This window comes from Epinephelus fuscoguttatus, linkage group LG6, assembly GCF_011397635.1.
Source record: "Epinephelus fuscoguttatus linkage group LG6, E.fuscoguttatus.final_Chr_v1".
NCBI lineage: Eukaryota > Metazoa > Chordata > Actinopteri > Perciformes > Serranidae > Epinephelus > Epinephelus fuscoguttatus.
The window spans coordinates 23,575,840-23,598,501 of NC_064757.1; the positions used below are offsets into that span (position 1 = coordinate 23,575,840).

The following is a 22,662-nucleotide window of genomic DNA, read 5'->3' on the forward strand; positions in this document are numbered from 1 at the left end:
CGACACCAGTTTCCATAACAACATCAACTGACCATAAGCCTGTGTGAGGGCGCGAGCCAATTTACCATTCAACAGTGTGGATTTGAATGGCCGCTCTATGTCGTCTATGTCTATGATGAAGCCTCACCGCCGCCTAGTGGTCAGTATGGGGAAGTGCGTGACATTACAGCACAGCAGTGAGGGTGGCCATGTAGCTTTCATCTTTTAATTATCCTTTGTAGAAACACTTTAGTCAGAAAATACGCAACTGAGATCATTAGGTCAGCAGATGCAAGTCTTGATGCAGCCCCCTTCAGATCTGATCAGACTGAAGATCACGAACGCCATTGGCTCAAAGGTCAAAGTTAGACTTGGTTAATAGCCTATGTCTTAGCTGAACTTTACACTATTATAAAGTAACAGGGCTCAAGCCAGGGCCAAAAAATGCTCTTGTGTCTCCAGTAAATGCCCACAGAACCCTACCCTCATAGCTAAATCTTTATTAAAACCTCCTTTTTTAAAAGCTCTTACTATAAACTTGCTCCAGATCTCATCTTTCTACTGCCTGCATCAGGTGTGTTAATGGCTGGGCCATTGAAAAGATCCAGTGAATGGGCCCCTCCCAAATCCACTACACTCATATCAACACATGCACCTGCTCTCTCTGTTCTCATTTTGGTTCAAAGTAGGGCTGGGCTATATGCCATGAAAATAATATGACGATAGTTTTAGGCTATATCTCAATACGCTATATATACCTTGATATCTTTATATCTCCTCAAAAGCACTTTATTAATGCTAGTACTGGGATCCAAAATCGAACATAAACATATATAATATGTCGGACCAAATACCCTCTTTGATGCAAAAAAAGTTGTAGAAATGATTTTTTTCCCCAGAAAATATTAACACAATGATTTTTGTTCGTCAATAATAATAATAATAATAATAATAATGTGGATATAACAACTAAGAGGGTTAAGGCAACTCAACTCAACTCAGCTCAACTCAACTCAAACTTTATTTATAAAGCACATTTAAAACAACCAAGGTTGACCAAAGTGCTGAACAGGTCAACAGAAATAAACAAGCAAATACAATGAGGCACCCAATAGTACACCACAATAACAACCATAAGATACATAAAATACAATACAATACAATAAAATAAAATACAAGGGTTATAAAATAAGATAAAAATAAGATAAAATGTTTGGGTGTCCAGCTCAAGTTAAAAGCCTGAGAGAAGAAGTGGGTTTTAAGAAAGGACTTAAAAACCTCTAGGGTCTGGGTAGACCTAATGTTCAGGGGCAGGCTATTCCAGAGCCTAGTGGCAGCCGCCCCAAAGGCTCTGTCACCTCTGGTCTTCAGCCTAGTCCTCGGAGTAGCCAGTAATAGCTGAGTGGCTGATCTCAGGGCTCTGAAGGGAGCATGAAAGTGCAGGAGTTCAGTTAAATAAGGGGGTGCCAGCCCATTTAGGGCTTTAAAAACAATCAATAAAATCTTAAAATCAATTCTAAAATGCACTGGAAGCCAGTGGAGCGATGCCGAGATTGGTGTGATGTGATCGCGTTTACGCTTTCACAGCACAGCAAGGCAAGCATTAAAACAAATAAAAAGTCTGGTAAATTGATAAATTTACATCACTTTTTCTGTTATTCAGCCTTTAAAGCGAGTGGAAAAAACACCATTTGTGCCATTACGATACAACGACATAAAGTCTCATATCTCGATAACAATATAGTACCTTCATATTGCCCAGCCCTAGTTCAAAGTAAACTGATTACCAATTCTCATACAGTACTTAGGATGAACTATAGACTGTAAAAATAATGGATGTGGCTCCCCTGACATCACTGATTGTTTTTTGGACTCCCGTTTTGAAACCTCAAGTCTGGCTTTTTGGCCATCGCCATCTTGCTTTTTTGGTGCCAGACGTGACCATATTTGGGCAAGAGGCTGGTGATATGGAGGAGCGAAGGGTGGATCTGACTGAGAAGCCGAGGACACTATCAGCAGACAGCCTGTCACTTAATGCAGCCCTGTACCCTTCGTACAGTTGTCATGGAGGTGAAGGAAACTTGCTATAGAGATCAAAACTGTTTTATGTACCAAGCTGTGAACATGCCTTCTGCTGTGAAGCTGGGAATTTTGGGGTCTATAGGGATTGACAGGCTCCTAGAGCCAACCTCAAGCAGCCGTTCAAAGAACTGCAGTTTGTAGCACTTCCATGTTGGCTTCATTTATCAACCCTGGAGGTTGTCGCTTGGAATGAACATGATTATTGCTGGCCCCCATGGACTCCTCGAACACCTGGGCCCAAGAAAGCTTTCCATTTTCCCCTCTTAAGAGCAGCCCTTACTACATGTTGACACCGTGTCCCTCTACCAGGCATGGCCACAACATTAATGTAATAATGTCTTTTACTGGTGCACATTCCCTTACAAAAATTTAAATGAATCAAATTGGCAAAGCCAATTCACGTGCAGAACATTTTTTTTCATTTTTCAAGTCACACTATGTATTTCCATCCTTGTAATTTGAACATTTGGAACACAATTTGTGCCCCAACAGCTTATATTGTTTCCAAAATAACACATTATTTTTAGTTCTAATCACAAATGTAGTTACACAGATGAACCACTCTCTAAAGTTTATTAATCACTTATAATGTGGAACATTGTAATTGACATATGTATGTTGGGCCTTTATTTTGTAAACTGTGTATGTATTTCTATCCTATATTATTATTTTAGTGTGTAAACTGAACATCTTTGGTACAAAAATAATTTCAAATGAGTTTATCTTCCTTATATTATTCCATTGTTTTATTGCTTTAATGTCTTAGAGCTTGTCCATCACCTAAAGTGCTTCTAATATCAGTATCAATCACTACTTGCTTCACAATGACAGTTGAATGAGTCCCATGAGATTTCTGCCCTTCAGACTCTAGAATTCCTTCTGGTGATAACGACTCCTTAATTTAAGACTGAACAGGATCTAGAAACATGAATGTAATAGATGCTTTAAGGCTGAGAGGAACTGTGTCACCAGATTTGAGTGAGCTGAGCGGTGGGCCTTTGTTTTCTCTCACAGATCTTCAAAGTTATGTGTCGCTGTTTCGGCAACGAGAGGAGATTTCAAAGCACAAAATCAGGATTGTGCACATAACCAAAGAATCTGTTTCACTGAATTTAGTTTCACTCAGACTTAGATTTGAAACTCAGACTGGAAGTTCTTCAGGATGATATAAATGTAGTAAAACGGCAACTTAGTTTGTTTCACCTTCCATCATGGCTGATAATTACCCAAAATCTTATCAGATTGATTGCACGTAAAGACATCTAAATAAAGACTTAAATGGTGCTCCTGTAGCCATACAACCATTAAAATGTATGTATTTACTTCTCAGAGGCTCAAACACCTCTGAGCCAAAGCATGGGAAAAGGTGTTGCTATGGCAACACCTGAGGGCACCTCATCTGTCTCTATGACCTCTTAAATGCCTGCGGCCTTTATAAAATGAGTCAAAAACTGTGTGTTAGCGCGCGCGCGCGTGTGTGTGTGTGTGTGTGTGTGCCCTTTGAGGCCAAAGTTTGTTGGGAAAAGCAGAGCAGTACAGTAAATGTGGTGAACATGCCGCCTGAAGCTACTGCAGGTATGCAGAGGTAAATGAAATACTGCAAGTACAATACACTCATACACTGTATCCTTCTATTATGCAAAATAATTTACAGCATATCTATAATACTCAACAGTGATGTAACATTGACAGTGACATACTGAAGTTTATGGTTTTTGTTTGTTCTTATAATATATGATACAGTGAGGCATTTCCAACACTATATTATCATGTGCCTTCCTGAGGTTGCTGGGAATTCATGGGAAGTATTGATATAGCACAGTATCAAAAACTTCTGCAGCCTTTTGGCCCAGGTATTACAGAGTAGAAATAAGTTAAATAACCTACTTATGTCTTCATATTTCCATCCTTTCAACAGGCCTATTCTAGTGTGGATCAGCAGGGTTGTTTGTCTTGCTCCTCTGTGATGAATCATACTGACAGCAACACAGGTCTTTGTGCAGGATAAATCAGTGTGCACGTGTCATAACCTGTGGCTACTGTTAGTCTTTGCTGCTTTTCTCATTATATCCCATCAGGGTTCCTTTACAGGATGTTCCTTTGCAACTCATCAGATCAAATTCACATCTGATGTTTCCTGAACTGCTTTTGAAATTGTGCACTTCCAAGAGAGCTACAATCCTGTCTCATGGAGTAACATTTGGAAAATTTGAAAAATAATTAAAATACTTGTGCTCATCTTACAATATAATACAATCCAGAAGTCCTGCAATAAACAGTGTCTCTGAAAAAAACATATAATGTCCAGTTTTTGTTTTAACTATGCCAGAGGTATTAGTTCAATTTTGTAGTAATTTATGAGGCATGCAGTGTTGCATATAGGCTTATTTATAAAGCACATTTCAGACAAAGGCAGTTTATACAGTGGCATGCAAAAGTTTGGGCACCCCTGGTCAAAATTGTGTTTACTGTTAATAGTTACATTAGTAGAACAACAAAAAAAGAGAAGGGCCTGAAGCAAAAGTTTGGGCACCCTGCATGGTCACTACTAAGTAGCGCCCCTTTTGACAGGTATCACAGCTTCAAAACACTTTTTGTAACCAGCTTGTGCCTCTTGAGGTCGTCCATTGTGGATTTGCTTACAAAATTTAACTGAATCCATTCTTTCCTCTACCCTTGAAAGTTTGCAACACAAGCCAAAAGCATAATTGATCCACCTCAGTGTTTAACTGTTAGACAGGTGTTTTTTTTCATGAAATTCTGCACCCCTTTTTCTCCAAACACACTTTTGCTCGTTGCTTCCAAAAAGTTCTATTTTAACTTCATCAGTCCACAGGACTTGTTTCCAAAGAGCATACAGCTTGTTTCGATGTTCTTTTGCAAACTTCTGACGCTGATTTTTGTGGTGAGGACACAGGAAAGGTTTTCCTTTGATGAGTCTTCCATGAAGGTCATGTTTGTGCAGGTATCACCGCACAGTAGAACAGTGCACCACCAGTCTGCTAAATCTTCCTGCAGGTCTTTTGCAGTCAAACGGGAGTTTTGATTTGCCTTCCTAACAATCCTAGAATCAGCTTTCTCAAAAAAATTGCTTGCAGACCTCAACTTGATGTCCACAGATCCTGTTACCTGACATTTCCAATTACATTACCAACTGAGGAAACAGCTACCTGAAAATGCTTTGCTTTTTTCTTGTAGTCTTCTCCTGCTTTGTGGGCATCAATTATTTTAGTTTTCAGAGTGCTAGACAGCTGTTTAGAGGAGCCCATGGCTGCTGATTGACAGGAAAAGGTTTCAGGAGTCAGAATATTTATAAAGCTTTGAAATTTGCATCACCTGGCCTTTCTTAGGGATAATTAAGGTCTGACACTGTTGTGAAAGTTGTCTGAGAGTGGTGCCCAAACTTTTGCATGGTCCCCCTTTACATTTTTTCCACTCAAACTTCGTGAAAAATAAAAAATAATACACTGATCTTGCTTAAAATCTTTAAAAGCATGTTTCATCTTTAACTGTGTGCCTTTTGGAGATCAGTTCATCTTCTACTTACTTAACTATTCACATTAAAATAAATTTTGAGCAGGGGTGCCCAAAACTTTTGCACACCACTGTAGATACAGTTTAAAAAAAGAAAAGAAAAATGCACATGTTCTGCTGCTATTTATGTATTTGAAACAGAATATAAATTTGAATATGATCATGTAGGATCTCATTAACCTCCAGATCATTTTACCATATTGTCTGCCACACATAGGCACTTGTGGTTATGCAGTAATGTTGTATGACCTTTATTACAGTAGCTATCAACATTATTTCTAAATATAAAACAACCCATCCGCCATCTTATGCTTGCAGCAACATAAGATAAATAAAGAGTTAAACAGGCGATATTTCATGTTAATGATTTTTATAAGGAGATTTCCTTGCGAGGATTAACCACAGATTGCACATCACATCTGAGGGACTGAATGTATCCTGATGGGGATCTCTCAGACAGCCAATGAGCGCCCTCTCCCCGCCTCCTTCTCTCTCCTCTGGGAGAAATATTTGACGTGGCAAGAGGTCCGGACGTGACATAGCTGCACATCATTTCTCCTCCTCTCCACAGCCGAGTTACGTTACTTACCTTCAGACGTCTGCAGGTACTGATACTGGAGCAGTCCTGGTCCACGATCTGAACCAGGAGGAGACGTAATGTGGCTGATCGTGTTGGCCAGTTTACTCCACTGTGCCTCGGCCTACGATGTGGATCTGAAGAAACTGGAGGGACTGGCGAAGGCGAGGGTGGAGGTAGGCTACAGTAACACGCTTCATATGTGATTGTATTTACAGTGACGGTGGGCCGAGGGTGTGTGTGTGCATTATCTGAGTCAGATTAGGATAAATATGTAAATGGATGCGTTTTATTCCTTTAATCTGCGTGCTGGGCGCGTGCGTGAGTGCTTTATCCAGGGGAGTATGTTGCTGTAAATTGGATGATCCATGCCTTTACAGTACACCCAACTAAACACACTTATTAAGACAATATTTCATGTAATAACCATCAAATCTGCAACAAAGTGACTCAGTTCTCACTCTTATATAAAGGGACAGAGGGCGTGTAACTGCAGGTCTGATTTCAGCACAAAAGTTTCTGTAACTCTACCCTCCTTTTTGTGAGATACTATGCACTCTCCCCCAGGGTGTCACCAAATCACCACCCTGAAGAAAAGCGTGTTATCTGTTGCTATTGTTGTGTTAGTCACACCTGCTACTCTATACCTGCGGCTCAGATTCCCACAAGAAGGAGGTTAGGCGTCCTTCCCAGGAGCCTATCTTGATTCTGTGCTCTCAGAGGATGCAACGCTACAGTGATACCAGGACATTAGAGAAACTTGCTGAAGTGGTTTTGAACAAGGAAACACTGCAGCCCCACAAGGAAAATATGCATAAAGACACATTTCAGTGGCCCAAATGTGTCAGTTATCTTATTCCTAATTCAGGTGATGTCCCATTTCTGAAGTATCAGTGGCGCCCCCAAGGCAGAGGGGGAAGGGGGCCCCAATGCAGTTGCTGCCTCCCCCTCGGCAAAAATAATTCAATCTGGAGAGACTTGTTCTGAGAGGAAATAATATTTATCTACATGTGCATATAAGTGTGAGAAATGTGAAAAGTCTTTGTCGATTAGACCCCATCGTGACGTCGTCTATTTCAGGAGGGTGGTAAAGACGTAGTAGATTAGGGATCCCCATGGAGTCTAGACACTGGTGGTGGTGATGACATGAGATGAAGAGGGAGCTGAGGATCTGGGTGTGAAGAGGAGTGGGATTTATGGAGCACATTCTGGGCTCTGGATAAGGTGACAGGAGCTGAATGTAGTAAATGAGGGTGTGACATGGAGATTGTGGCAAGTTTGATTGGCTAACCAGGAGAGGGAACACCCATAGTCAGCTGTTTAGTGGGAGTGGCAGGAGTGTGATAGAGAGAGAATTGTGGATGAATATGGCATAAAGAAAGTCTTCCTGACTGAACTTGCGCTGAACTTAATTTGGATTCCGATATTACTATCTTTAAGAGGCTGTGGCGCCCTCATTTCTGAAGCTATCGCAAAGTTAGTATCTTATGAAACTAGACAACCCAAGGCATCCATTGGTACCAACCACATTAGCATAGCTCATTGGAAAGAGGGCTAAACAGTGCTACAAATGTAGGCAAAATTTTGGCGAGGAAATAACTAGAATGACCATTTTCAAAGGGGTGCCTTGAACTCTCACCTCAAGATATCTGACTGAAAATAGGTACTGTGGGTATCCACGAGTGTCCTCTAAATCTAGTCCCTCAGATTGAAGCTGTTCGTCTTCTTAAGGAAAAGGACAACCAGCCTATATGATAAACAATTAATCACCAAACATGTACTTAAAGATACATAACTCATTAAATCAGGATTTTTGTGGAACTCAAAATGTTAACTGGGTTGGTATTAGTCTATGTACATCATATAATCTTACTATAATGATGAAAACTCTGTCTGTGGGTGTGTCTGTGTGTCTGTTCCACGTTTTTCTCCTCACTGACTTGGTCAATCCATGTGAAATTTGGCACAGTGGTAGAGGGTCATGGGAGGATGCGACTTAAGCAATATTACATCAACTGGCCAAAGGGGGGTGCTATAGCAACCGATTGAAATCGCAAACTTTGAATGGGCATATCTCATGCCCCATATGTCGTAGAGACATGAAACTTTGCAGAGAGATGCCTCTCCTCATGAGGAACTCATTTGCCTCAAGAACCCATAACTTCCGGTGATGCAGATTTCCCGCCATTTTGAATTTTTTGAAAAACACTAAAAATCAATCTGTCCTAGGAAGTTTGACCGATCTGCATGAAACTCGGTGAACATAATCTAGGGACCAATATCTAAAGTTCCCTCTTGGCAAGAGTTGGAAAACTTACTAAAACTGAGCTTCTATAAGGCAATGAATATTGCGGAGGGCGTGGCTCATCACATAAAGGTGTATAACATCTCAAGGGTTTCACCGATCACCACGCAACTTTGTAGGCAAATGACCACACATAATCTGAGGGGACCCCTCCATTATTGGCCCCATCACACAAAATGGGGGCGCTAGAGAGCTAATTTCTTATCTAGGTCGAACTGCCTAATGTTAATTTTTACTAAACTTGGACGATATGTAGAACAGGATGCCTCAACGTAACTGGAGAAATTTAACTCTAATTGTCAACTGGGTGGCGCTATAACAACAGAAAAATGCTTAAACATGGCTAAAATGCGACCAATCACTGTGGCTCCCCCTGTGGCCAGAAGTTTGGGGTTTTTTTTCTAATTTTTAGTATGACTAAGTCATGGTATGGTATGCTGTACTCAATGGGTATGGACTAGTTAGTAATATTAACTGTAAAATAATTCCTCTGTGAAACATTTCTGGGGCGCCACTGCAAAGTCTGAGAGCTGCTTGTAACAGTTTCCTCTATTTTATGTGTCTCCTCGCAGACCTGTGGTGGATGACAGCTGAACAGGCTCAGAGAGGTAAGTTCCCCTCTGCCATGTAATCAACAGGAACACGCTGAGAGCCAGTGTCAGCGGCAGACTGAAGCCTAATCCCTGTCAAAGTGTTCACTCAGACAGACATTTTACCTTTCATGTCTAGGGTTTCACACGATCCCCCACTGAATGCAGCCCTGAGTGAAATAACACTAATTCCCCCCTCCCCTGTCTGCAGGTCAAAGCCTTTGTGGTCCAGGACATTCCTCTTTAGTATCCTTTGACTCAAGCACACTGCTGCTGTTTGTTCTTAAATATGTCTCTTTTAAGTTGCACACTCTAAAAAGTTGAGTATTTTCTCTCCATGATATTCTTTGACCATGACTACCTCAGCCATAACCTGGTGATGAAACACATTCCTGGGGCCGACCCTGAGCTTGTCCTCCTGAACCACTACTTCGAAGAGCTGGATGTAAGTCTTCGTTTTGCAGTGTATTGTACTTGTTTTGCATTATATTCAAAAACCCATATGTAGACTTAGACTGTGATTATAGCATCTTTAATCTTTTTCAGGAATGTCTTAAATAACAAGAAAGTAGTGTACATCAGTAGAGAACAAACATACGTATCTGACAAGACAGTCCAGTTCAGGATATCTCTTACTCTCTTACCACCCAGACAGATGACAAAACTTTGCAAATCTATCTCTGTAATTCACAGAGCCATTACAAGATGGAGCTCAGTAAATAAACAAAATGTTGTTAATGTTGAAATCATGCCTCCTGAGTTTTGTCTGTAGTCATAGGCATATATTTTGGGGATAGGACACAGAGGACACGTCCTTCTCAGTATAATAGACCATGTACATTTGTCTGCCCGCAAATAAAAATATTAAGGCCTCAAAAGACTTTTATTTTGACAAAATTAAAGTGATTTGTGCTGTAAATTGATGCAGAAAAGGCACCAGAATGCAGGAAATTGAATGTTTGACACTCAAAAGTTCCTGCAGGACGACCCACAAACCCCCTGATTCATATGTGTATCTCTCAATGAAGAAACAAAACCTACACCCCTGTTAATTTTAGATAAAGATTTTTTTTGTGTGTGTGTGTAATGTGATGTTTGAAAGTATGTAATGTACAGAATTGTTTGTTAAACTTTGTGATAGGAAGGTTAGTTAACATCAGGTCATCAGCTAATGGGGATCCTAAAAAACTAAAGTAAATAATATGATATAATGAGACAACTGTGGTGTAAATCAGAGTCTGTGTTGTTTCAGCCATTCATTCCCAGAGTTATCATAGTGATCTGTAGAAGTCAGTGGGGTGAGGTCTTTCTAAACCAGTTATACAGTTAGCTTCATTTCACTTTGTTAAAAATTAAAGGCATAATAATGCTAACGGCATTCATTTTTTGGAGTCATGTATGTGTAGGACTCCATACTAAGCGGTAAACCCTCATCTGACTTTACATTTTAAAGCTGTTAATGGCAAATTTCTCATCAAATAGTTGCCAGTTCCGCCCCCAGACGCAGATTGGCCAATCATAACATAGCATTGGGCCGGCTCAGACCAGGGTCCAACAACAACACAGCTGTGCTCCATTGACTCTAATGCAATCTTTTTGAGATTTCCTTCATTTTCAGGCTGGTTTTGTGGATTTGGAGCTAAATGTTGTGCCTGGGGCACGTCGTTTATTAATGATACTCGTTACCTGGAGAGGCTGGAAAAAGATATACGTTTCTTCCCTGTTCCAAAACCACAATCAAACCCTGAAAAGTGTAGGGTTAGCTAGCTAGCTACTGAAGATATAACCTACTGAATGTATACACATGCTGCTTTTGCTTTTTAATGATTATAACAGTGAAACAAAGACCAACAGTGATCAGTGATATATCAATTACTCACCCTGTGTTACACTGACTTTGTGAAGAAAGTTTTTTTTTTTTTTTTGTATGTCTCCACAGTGAACAAGAAATCCAAAAACAGAAAAATCTTGATGAATTGAAGTTAGTTTAACTACAGTAAAACTATATCAAAACATCCATTTACAAACTCTTCAGCTCATGCAGTATTTATCCAAGTCTTATTTATGCAGCCGTATGCTCAGCACTTCCCAAACACATGCGTTTTCACTACAATCTTAGTATTAAAAACACAGTTTCATGCAAGGATTAGTAGTGTGCTTGGGTAAGCATGTTTGCCCAGGAGCACTACTCATATGGGACATTGATTAAAATAGAAAGGCTTCAGTAAAAATGCATGTTTGGGAAGGACTGAACATATGGCTGAATAAAAAAGACTTGGATTATACTGCACAAGCTGTGTGAGGGTTTGTAATGTAAATGTGGTCCCCTGCATCATTCATCAAGAATTTTCTGAGTGTCTGGATTCTTTATCGCAGAGAAGTTTTCTTTACGAATTCAACATAACACGGTGTCAGTAACTGATATACAATGATCTTTTTGTAGGTGAAGTATTCCCTTAAAATGGTATTATAATCTAACGTGCATGTGTCCTCCACAGCGGATTGCCCTGTCCGACATGACCCGCTCTGAGATCAACAAGTTGCTGGAGAAGCTCGGCTTCTACAAGAAGGCTGAACCTGAGGACGAGGTGCCCGAGGAGTTCCGCTTCTCCCCTGCCAAAGACAGCCCGTTTAAAGACGAGCCGCCATACAAATCCGCCACTGCCTCTGTTGCCACAGAAAACGCCTCTTCAGAGCCCAAAGCAGAAGCCAAGCATACTGATCTATAACCTGTCAGAGTGGAGAAAAGTAGGAATCTCACAGTACCATTAAAGCCCCAAAGCTGCTCCACGACCAGCTGGTTATTGCAGTTGATGACAGGAATGTTTGTCATTTCAAAATAAGACCAGCAGATCATGGATCAGTCCTTGGGCGAGGACACAATCTTAGCATCAGCAAAAGGCCTTTGAAAAGGTCCACAGTCTGAATTTGCACATATTGTTCTTGCTGTTTGTTCTTATTTTTTGCAGCGATAATAATCTAACAGGCTGCTTTGTGAGTGCTTTTCTACTCTCTGCGCAAAGACTGGACGTGTGTGTTTTATTTTGTGTTTTGGTCCATCATGTGTCAGCTGTCTTCAGAATGTTCGCTCCTCTTGAGTTCTCTTGTGTGTCTGATTGCTTCCTACCTACTGTGAAACTGAATGAAGCCTCAGACTGAAAACTGTGTGAATGGCCTGAGGCTGATGTTACATGTTCTGGTGGGTTGGACTGATGCACACAAGAGGACTCTAGTGGGAGCGTTGTAAAAAAAAAAGAAAAAAGAAAAAGAAGAATGAAATAATAAAAAAAAATCTCAAAATCTCATTCTTAGTCTTTGCTGTGTTGAATATTTATGTTCTCATGTTGTGTAAATCTGAGTATGAATGGAAGCATGTTTGACAGACTGAGTAATCTGATGTGGAAAATAAAATAGTGTTTCACAAGACAGTTCAGAGCAGTAATTCCAAACAAGCACTCATTTCTCAAATTTGTTTATTTTAATTCACATTTAACTGTGGTGCACAGAAACGTGAAATTATAACGTGTTTAAGCTCTTATGTACAGCACTCACTGCTCCATGGAAGATGTTTGTTTTTCAGCTGGCAGCGGTGGAATTATCCTCAAATAATTTCTCTAAATCTACTCAAACAGAGCTTTAAGAAATAAGTTTCATCAAGCTCATTCAGCTCTGGAACGATCTTAAAGGAATTTTAAATTTTTACAAGCGGAATAAACATTTTCATTTAAAAAATTTTCTTAGCTTCAAGTTGTAAAATATACAATTGGCGGTTACGTTCAGTCGTGATCATTCACGTTTAAAAGGAAAGCCGGCTTTCGCCGGGCCCGTTAACTCGACCAAAAAGTGACCCCAATTAGTTTGACAAAACATCGTGATAGCTTGAGCTTTAAAAAGCATCATGTACACACTAACAAAATAAAAAACAATATATTTTCAAAAAGAAAAAAAAAAATCTACTCAAGCATAAATAAGGAGCCCTCTAACAGAGCTGTGTGTGAGTGTGTTTGCAGGGCAAGTCAGTGATGCTGGCGGATGACGGTAGCTCTGTTATACATGTTATTTTGCACATATGCTGTCAGTCAAGCGCTAAGAAACATCAAGTATTGATACAATTCAGCTGTATGACATCAGACTACAACAAACTCCTCGTTTTCTTTCTACCTGAATAAAAAAGTGTTTTACTGCATGCATTTTTTGCTGCTAGAATAATATGATAATAATCTGAAACATGTTCTCAGTAGCACGGTAAAGTTCAGAAAGGTGACATTACTCATAACAACGTTGCATCCGTTTGAACAATTACGACAGAACATCCCTGTGCTCATGAATTAAATGGTAAATATGCTAACTGATAACATTAACATGAGAATAGTAATAACTTAATTAAAATACTTTAAGCAGCCAGAGTTTGGTAAAAATGAAAAAGTACCGAAATGAAAATCCATCTTAAGGTTGAGTGTATTTTTCTTCCTTTGTGGAATCACCCAAAGAAATGCGAGCAAATTACAGTACTTGTTACAAAAGTGTAGCAGAGAAATATGTAGGTATAAATAACTTAAAAAGGGGAAATACTATAAAAAATATTTCTTTTTTCTGTCTCGATGTGTTTTCAGTACACTAGCGTCGTGACACAATATCTGTGTGTTAAGTATGACCTGGCACAAACAGTACAAAAAATTAAGAGTAAAATTTTAAAGCTTATAAGGTTGTGTTATAAAAACTTTGGCGCTCTCTTGCTGGAGGAAGGTGGACTGTGTGTTAATGAAACAATGAATACACATCACCACTGCCAACACAGATAATAAGAAAACTGACACACACACACGCACACACACAATCCCCAACGTGTCCATCAGAGATGAGCAACTCTGTGACTCAGCCCGTCAGTGCGGAGGCAGTCATCAGGTGGCGATTGAGCTTAGGGAGAGGTTGGGAGAGGGAGGCGTCGAGGCTCACTGAGCACAGGTCAGAGGTCACAGGGCCGACCCATGGACATCTCGTATCGGCGCAGGTGGTTGACCAGAGACTGTACGTAGGTGAAGACGCATTTGGAGTCGGGTTTATTGCCCATGATCATCATGTCCTCCACTTCCAGCAGAGGCATGCAGTTGGCGTATGTCCTGAGGAACAGCATACAAGAGACAGTGTGTGTGAGAGAGAGAGCAGGATGAACAGACGGAAAGGTAGAGGACCAGAGATGGAAGAGAGAGGTGGATAATTCTCTTCAGATGTTCAGTCATTATTACTCAGATTTAATTGTCCATCAGGTGCTTTCGCATGGTTATTAACAAAAGTAATGGAGCAGCAATGGTAGATAAAAGCTAGCCTTATGCGCACACACACACACACACACACACACACACACACACACACACACACACACACACACACACTAGGGGTGTGCAATATTAATCGATCAAACTTTACTAGCCTCACTAGGCAGCTCCCGAAATATTAGTTGGTTGAATGTTACCCAGAGGACAATGGGAAGAGTTTAAATCGGTGAGACTAACTAGCAGCACAGTCATGAGTATAACCTGGACCTGTCTTTGTGTGTGTCAGTTTGCTCATGCATGACAGAGATACCGCATGAGTGTGCATTTTTGAATGAAAATTATTTGGGAGGTTAGATACACAGTAAATAAATAATATTATTAACGTGTATTTGGTGAGCTGCTGTCATGTTTTGTAGGCTAATGTGCAATGTTAATAATGCACAGTCCAAAATGCCACATTTTAGCGCATTTAAAATATGATTCAGTTATCGATAAATATAATGTATGATTTTAAATGGCTCTCATAATGTACACAATAATATTTTCTACCTATATTCAACCTTATAGATTAAATCAGGCTCAATTTGACTGTTTCTCGAAGTGTTTTCTTCCTTTTAGACGAGTCGACTAGTCTGTTTTTAAACTTCCAGAATGTCAGGAAAATTAGTTGTTAGGAACATCCCTAGTACGCACATACACACACCTCTGCACTGATGAACTCAAGCTCTTCCTTGTTGTGGTCATCTTCTACTTCTTTCATCCCTTCTTGTCTCTGTTTTCTCTAAAGCACTGTGTGTAAAACCCCTTAAAAGCTCTCTATAAATAAACTTCAGTAATGCAGCATGTTTCAATAAACACTTTTAGGAACAAAGACCTCACGTGTGAGCTATGCAAGGAGTGACCACAGGGTGGCATTACATCTCCACATACTGTAAACCCTCTGAGACATCCTACACAAAGAAAGTGTAAAGTAACAGGACAGCACACGGGTAAATCTCTCACACAATAAAGTAAATGTCAACGGCATCAACTTGTTTTTGTTATTTAACGAACTGTAGACTCGGGGTCATTGTGCACTTTACTATTACTTTGCCTCTAAAAGGCTTTACGAGCGTAAACAGCTGTAAATTCACACATGATAAAAAGTCAGTGGACGGTGCAGCCTTTTCCGTTCCCTGCTTTGTTTCCTAACTTCTCTGTTTGAAACATTGTGATGCAGCAGTTCCTTTTAAAGTGTTGAGCTGCAGATGGTCCTGGCTCTCCGCCTGGGCCATAGTCTCTGACTATGCAGAAATGCACACATGGACAGACAGACACACACATGCATACCATGTTTGGTACTTTGGACCTCGGTAGCTTCAGATTAACATGAAGGATCAAATGTCTAAAAGCAGCCAATAAAGGAGTTTTCTGACCCACCGCGTTTGATTTAAATCCTCACAGCTGCTTAAATCATGCAGTTACACACACACACACACACACACACACACACACGCACTCATACATACTCCCTTCACCCCATTAAGTCAGTCAGAACCAAAGTGAGGTTCCTTTGTACGGCAGGTTTGCCCCCTCTCTCACCATGGGTTCAGTTTTAGTTGCGGTGCAACTCTAGGAGGAGTTTTTGGTTTTAACCAGGCCCTTCGTCACCAGACCCCTGTAGAACTCCTGCAGGTACGTATACACACACTTCCAATCTGGCTCGCGCATCTTCACCATGTCGTCCACATCCAACAGCTGGGGACAGTCCACTAGTTTCCTGTGCCCGCACCCAGCAGGGGGAGGGGGTAGAGAGATGGGGGAGGATGAGGACAGGAAAGAAAGGCAGATCCAGACAGATAGAAACAAAGAAGAGGAGGAGGAGGAAGTACAGATAAGAAGAAGAGAGAACGAACAGGACAGAGATAGTGGACAAAGTATGGGAAAGAGAGGAAAGAAAAAAAACAGATAAAGCAGTGAGCAGCCAAATGAAAAAAGATTCAGGGTGAAGAGACAGAGGGAGAGAAATTACACAAAAATAAACAATAACATTACATTCTGTGTGTTCACAAACATATCCATGAGTTGACATGCTTCATGAACATCATGATACATACAATATGTGGCAAACACACACACAAGACAAAACAAAACGTCAAATGAGCAGGTGATGCTCATTTAGCCCTTTTGTTTGTTGTTGTTTTTTTCTGTGTGAATTTTGATCATTTCAATATGACTGGGTTCTGTCAGAGAAAATGAAAAAAACAACAAGGATTCTGCAAAAAACAAACAAACAAAAACACAACCATGTGGTGACTCTAAAAAACACACTGGTGAACAGGATGGAGTGTGTGTGGGTGTGTGTGTGTGTGTTGAGATTCCAGATAACAGCAAACTGCTGGGGAGTGCCTGGGGAAGTGAGTGATGGTGCAACACAAAGGTGGAAAGACGCGGGCTGTGGTTGGGTGACAGTCTGGTGTTGAGAGCATGAATAATATCAACATCATCAGCATGGACAGTAACCTACTGGGAGCATGTGAACACACACACACACACACACAAGTGGGTGGGGGGGCATCACAAGTGAGAATGGTGTGACGCAAGAGACATAAGAAAGAGAAGAAGGAGAGAGATTAGGAGTAAAAGAAGAAGGAGAATTGTTGGGGGCATAGCCGAAAGCTTGTCGTTTTTTTTTTTTTTAACCTGGTGGTTGTTTGGGAAGGGTTTGCTCATGGGTCTCTGGTTTAGAGCAGATGGAGTGTCACAGCAGTTACTCATAGTAGCGGACAGATGGAGAGTGGAGGTTTAGAGGTGGAGTAATTAGAGTAGTGGTAGCCTGGAGGTGGTTCGATACACCTGGGAGAGACAGGGACAGTTAACACTGGGACATCAGCTGAGGAACTTCCTCGAGTTTTCGGTCCGTCTCTGTGCTTTAGGTTCAAGTAGATGTCGACAAAGATTGGATTACAGAAGCGAATTTTCTCATAGGAACAAGAAAATGATGTGAAAAAGTCTGTTTGAAGTGAAGAAGGGGAATGTGTTGATTTGGAGAGCTGGCTTGGACTGTTTGAGTTTAATTGTGTATTCACTGCACAGCTGCCTTGGTCAGAAAATAGCGTCTGAGGAAAGCTCAGCCCGTAGTAGCTTCTGTTGGTTTCTTCACGTTCTTCACCAGGCTTAAAGAAGTATTTCACTACTGGAAACGAGGCTGTCTATGCAGCAGAAAGACACAAATACTTTGAACTTAATGCTACATGACCAAAGAAAAAGGGCTGTGACTAATAAAAGCTCCCGCAAGCTTGGCCATTTTTCCACAGGAAACAATATGGCAGTTGACTAGTAACAAAACTCAAATCACAGTTTAACGGTAAGCTAAAATAAGTTTCTATAAACCTCTGAGGGAAGACACAGGCCATGCAGTAAGAGAATCTAGTTTCACATTTTATCAGCACTGCTTAGCTGTACTGTTTGATCTCAGTATTTTCAGCCTTTGTTTTTACAATACAGGAAACAGTGACACCGCTTCTTGTTCACAGATTCTCATATACAGCCAAACAGTGCACTTAAATATGTGTCTGAAGTCATTTTAGGAAAGAAATAGGCAATACAGTCACAGAAACTTGGTTTATATTTGATTAGCACTGCCTAGTTTTACAGTTTGACTGGAGTTTGGTCTGAGTTTGAGTTTGAGAAAGAGAAAAAGGAGCAAGTCTCTCTCTCAAACCGCATCTACACTCTTTGTGGCTGTGGTGGCCGGCATAAGAAAATGCACAAGTACACTCTGTAGTTTGAGCGACAGCCCTAGAGTCAGTCAAGACGGGCAGGGAGATCTGGGCATTGGTAAGATCGAGGGAAATTTACCTCGGTTCCTTTACACATACTACCCACATTGTTATGATACAGTGTCCCTGTAACACAAATGAAGGCTCCTGCAGTCGATGTGGTCAGTTGATGCTCTGACTCGCAGTCAATCTTAACAACAATAACAGACCTGATGTGGTTAGTGGACATGTTACTGGGACAAACGTGTTTCCTCGAGTGTACTCACTCTGCAGTGCTGAAGGCCACCTCAAAGTTTTGCCTGCGGTTGCTCGGGCTCAGAGAGCTGTAGTCAAAGGATTCAGGGAAAAAGTTGTGCACCAGGGCACAAAATGCCATGCCGTTACTCCAGCTGGATGAAAAGTTCTGAATGTCGACGTGCTGAGAGAAGATAAACAGAACAGATATGGAGCCAGTGATGGATACATGATGGAAACATTTCCAAAGTAGGAAAATATTATCTCAGCCTATCTTGTCTTTATCATCAGGTACAACTTCACTGGCTGACATAAAAGATGAGCAGTAAACAAACGGTGGGTTGCTGTGGCTGCTTGGCTCACCTCATAAGAACGGGTCTTGGCACGGCACCAGTCGAGCAGCATCTGCTTGATGGAGTTCGCGTTGGGTACACCAAAGCTGGTGGAACGCTGGACCTTGTTTACCTTGGCCACCGCCTGATTTCCAGGGCTTAAAAAAGAAAAAAAAAAGTCAGGTTAATATTTACATGCTTTGACCTGCTCCTTTTTCCTTTCTTTGGTAGTAAGGCCTTGATGTTTATCCTTACCCGCCTCCCTCCTTCTCCAGCTTCTCTATCATGGCTTTGCGGGCCTGCATGGCAGAGGTCTTCGGCAGTGTCTGTGCCCTCATTAACTCCTTGCGCCGCTCTGCCTGCCTTCGCTCCACTGCGGCCAGCCCACTGCTGCCACTGCGAGACGATGTGTCGTCTTCCCGATCAAAAACACTGAGGCAGGGACACACAGAGCAAGTTAATTTGTGAAAGTGCAGGGATTTACAATTGAGTATAATTACTGTGCTGATGTTTCAGAACCTACCTGCCCACTTTTTTGCTTGTGTTGGAGGAGGAAGAGGATGATGTGGAAGAGCTGTAGCTGTATGACTTTGACTGGACTGTCCCTCCTAAGGTAGTAAACACATGGACACATGAAGGATGTTAGTGATGTAATGACTACACAGTATTGTAAGAGAGCCAGAGAGCAAATGAAAGTAATGACTCACTGTCGGTTTTCTGCACATAACTGGCCTCGACGACAGTGCTGCGTGTTGATCTGCTCCCATCATCTAAAAACACAAACACACATTTTAAATTATATACATATGGTACACATTCATTTAATGACTGTCAGTATCCTTATAATTAGATTTTCCATCTGCTTTTACTGTTTATTTCTTCCTTTTCCTCCCAAGGTGCCCTTTGTGCCGTCCAACTGTAAATAAGAACTGCCTCTTTGTTGACTTGAGTGATTAAATACAGGTTTAAACAAGGTTCAGAAATGCGTAGGAAAAGAACAGAAAAGACTACCAGATGAAGCGAAGCGGTCTGTCTTGGTGACTTGGCTGTGGCTGGAGCCATCCGCGGACTTCTCCACTTTCCTCATCACCACCTCTCCTGCTCCGACCCCAGTGCGGCCTTTCTGTGTTCGCTCTTCCCTCTGCTGCCGGAGCTCCTGCAGACGGGTCTCGCGCTCCTTTTCTCTTTGGTCTGGGGTGGAGGAGAGGAGAGGAGTTGAGAGGACAGAGGGGACAGAGAGGTGGAGAGATGATGTCAGTGGAAAAAGAGGAGGAGGAGGACAAAAGGTCCTAAACAAACTGACAGGACCTCATCTGACTGCCATAAAGATGGATTAAAACAGGGCTTCCAAATTTGAGGTGATACATTTCAGGATTTTTTCCACAGTACCGTAAAATTCCTCTGAACACACTAACACCCACAGGTGGGAGACTTGCAGGCGAGCCAGAGCTGTCAAGCAATATGTACTGCACAAACATGACAGATCAAAAAGAGCAAACGCACCCTGATCATCCCCTATGGAGGACTGTGCCAAGTTCAGCAATGTCCAGAACACTGATACCTGCAGCACTTCCTCCAGCTTTTACCTGAGAGTGTATTTAAACATACTGTGCAGACGTTTATTCTTAAACCCTCTGTTTTGCTCTGTCTGATATTTCTTTGCCTTTGTATGCCCCATGCCACTGAGTGCACTGAACTATTACAGATCTAGGAATCCAATTAGGAGGTTTAACTGTCAGCTCAATGCAACCAGATGCCTGGTGAAGACAAATGGTGGGTGCTCACTGCAAAACACAGAATACACTGAATGCAGCAAACGTCTCAGTAACACTGTTGCAGCATGTCGAGGTGAGTGTGAAACCAGGAGTCATGCACGTTAACAACAACTGTCAACATTATCCTTCATCATCCACCACAGAGATCTCACAGGTAAACTTGTTGTGGTTTGACAATGACAGGATGGTGCACACAAAAAGACAAACACAGGCAAGTATCAGTTGTTAATGCACACACCAACCTGCAATACCTATTTCCTCCTGAGTACATCCCAACATGGCCTCTGAGGGCAGAATGAATAGAAAGCATGTGGAAATTTCAAGTTTGTTTAAAGTTTGTAAAGTAAAAAAATCATAATCATAAGGGGAAAAAAGTAAATTAAAAGTCATCAGGCAGTTTGATGATATGAAAGACAGCAGTAGTCAAGACAAAATGAATGGAGCAAAAGCTTTCATGTGGTTGGGGTAACAGACAGGAGGTTGTTTATCTATCATCTGTTACCTCTCTTTCTCTTGCGAAGGTCTCTCATGGCTGCACGGATCATCTTCCTCTCCTCAAAGTCTTTTGACTCATCGAGCTGTGGACAGAAAAGAAAAAAAACACACAACGGAAACAATGAGATCATTCCTCACAAAAAGCCAAAGGGGCATGGCTCTAATTATGCACGCAGTTCTAACATAGCATTGTGAGAAACACACAACACAACCGGGCTGAGACTTTTCCAAATATTCTCTCACATAAGTGGTAAGATCTAGTGTTGATACATAAACCCTCTGAAGCTGCTGTATTTGTTACAAAGTGGTGCTTTCAAACCTAAATCACGCAGAATTAATACTTGGGTGTGAAGTACCATTTTATCGAGGAGCTCCTCATCCTCGATAGCAGCCAGCTGTTCGGCAGTCAGTTTTCCGGAGCGCTCATCTGTTTTGGTCTGAGTGCTGGAGCCGTTGGGGATGGCGGGGACATTACACACCACCTGGGCAGACGGTCCAGCTGAATACACCGGCTCAGAGGCCACGACGGGCTCTGTCTCCATCTGTGCACAACACATAACATAAAAGACACACAGCGACACACAGGGTTACATTAATTAGTTTCAATGCCTATTATTCATTGAAAAGAAAAGAAGTTGCGACCTTAGTTGGACATGTGCATCTCCATCTGAGAGCTCCTGCAGGAAGAATCCCCTAACCTGGAGCTCAGGCTTTTAAGTTGTACACTTATAAAACCAGGATGAGGGTTTAAAAAAACACAAGTAAACCTTGCTGACATTTAGGACGTAATAAGCGCAAGAGGATTTCGGTCAAACACACTGCAGCCATAATAGGCCTGAGTTTGTGCAGCAGGCTCCCTCTAATAATCTCTTTTTGTACCAGCTCACCACATCTCATCATTTCTTCCATCCCCTCCGCCTTCCAGCCGTGCCGGAGAGGGTGACAGTAAGCACATGAGAGCGAGAGCAGCCCTGCCAAGTTACTGTTAACGTAGTTCATGGAGTGTGACTGACACACTGAGTGTCTGAATGATACAGAGCTGCTGTGAAGCAAGAGTTTATGTGACAGGTACGGTACACCATTACGACTGGAAGATGGGAACAATGCATTAGCAGATATAAACTCTGAGGAGATGGTATGTGCACTACAGGAGGAGTGGTGAGCAAAGGAGCAAAAGGAAAGATTTAGGGAGCATGCTGTGGAGGAAGTGGAGCACCAACAGAGCAAACATGACATTATAGGTTGCTAAGGTAAACCTGGATATCTAGCAGCATATTTGCAGTGACCATAAACACCCCATAAATTTTTATTTCATGCAGTGTGAATGCCTGTGGCAGACTATGAGCACTAGCTGTGGCTTCACTGCTTTTGTTGTAACTGAGTCCAGGTCCACATATAGCTCAGACAGCTGGCACCGTCCCTATCCACAGTCGCCCAGTCCTCCTCCCCGCGGGCCGCAGCAGGAACAGGTCTCACTAGGGAGGGACAATGCCCAGCGCAGCCACAGTGCTGTGTGATCACGGGTGGTCACTAGTTTTAAGACTTTTCTGGACATGGGACAGACTGGACTGAGAGGCACTTGACCGACGAGGAATGTTTTTGGACACAACACAGCCAAACAAGGGCTCTGATTCAGGCAATGAGGGAATGTGAGTGGGGTGAGAAAATCCCAGATAACCTTAATGCTCGGGTTTAATTCAGCCTTAGGATACTTTTCAGCAT

At 41.7% G+C, this 22,662-nt stretch overlaps 2 protein-coding genes across 8 annotated transcripts in view; one reads left to right on the plus strand and one right to left on the minus strand.

The window, feature by feature from the left end:
• The first annotated feature begins 6,108 nt into the window (after window positions 1–6,108).
• On the plus strand, window positions 6,109–12,374 carry selenom (selenoprotein M). Its single transcript, XM_049577771.1, has 5 exons — window positions 6,109–6,348; window positions 9,050–9,085; window positions 9,279–9,313; window positions 9,434–9,512; window positions 11,566–12,374. The coding sequence occupies exons 1-5, from the start codon at window positions 6,253–6,255 to the stop codon at window positions 11,794–11,796; spliced, it is 477 nt and encodes a 158-aa protein (XP_049433728.1). The 5' UTR covers window positions 6,109–6,252; the 3' UTR covers window positions 11,797–12,374.
• A 149-nt stretch (window positions 12,375–12,523) lies between these two features.
• smtnb (smoothelin b) overlaps window positions 12,524–22,662 on the minus strand; it is a 64,162-nt gene continuing 54,023 nt past the window's right edge. For 3 of the 7 annotated variants that reach the window (XM_049577762.1, XM_049577768.1, XM_049577769.1), the window contains 10 exons: window positions 21,297–21,482; window positions 20,948–21,023; window positions 20,688–20,729; window positions 19,682–19,861; window positions 19,378–19,440; window positions 19,194–19,278; window positions 18,926–19,102; window positions 18,702–18,828; window positions 18,371–18,522; window positions 12,524–14,187 (listed from right to left, as the gene is read on the minus strand). In XM_049577762.1, the coding sequence (XP_049433719.1) occupies window positions 14,034–14,187; window positions 18,371–18,522; window positions 18,702–18,828; window positions 18,926–19,102; window positions 19,194–19,278; window positions 19,378–19,440; window positions 19,682–19,861; window positions 20,688–20,729; window positions 20,948–21,023; window positions 21,297–21,482 (1,242 nt within the window). In that variant the 3' untranslated portion in view covers window positions 12,524–14,033. The other 4 variants (XM_049577763.1, XM_049577765.1, XM_049577767.1 and 1 more) reach the window with 4 other exon arrangements.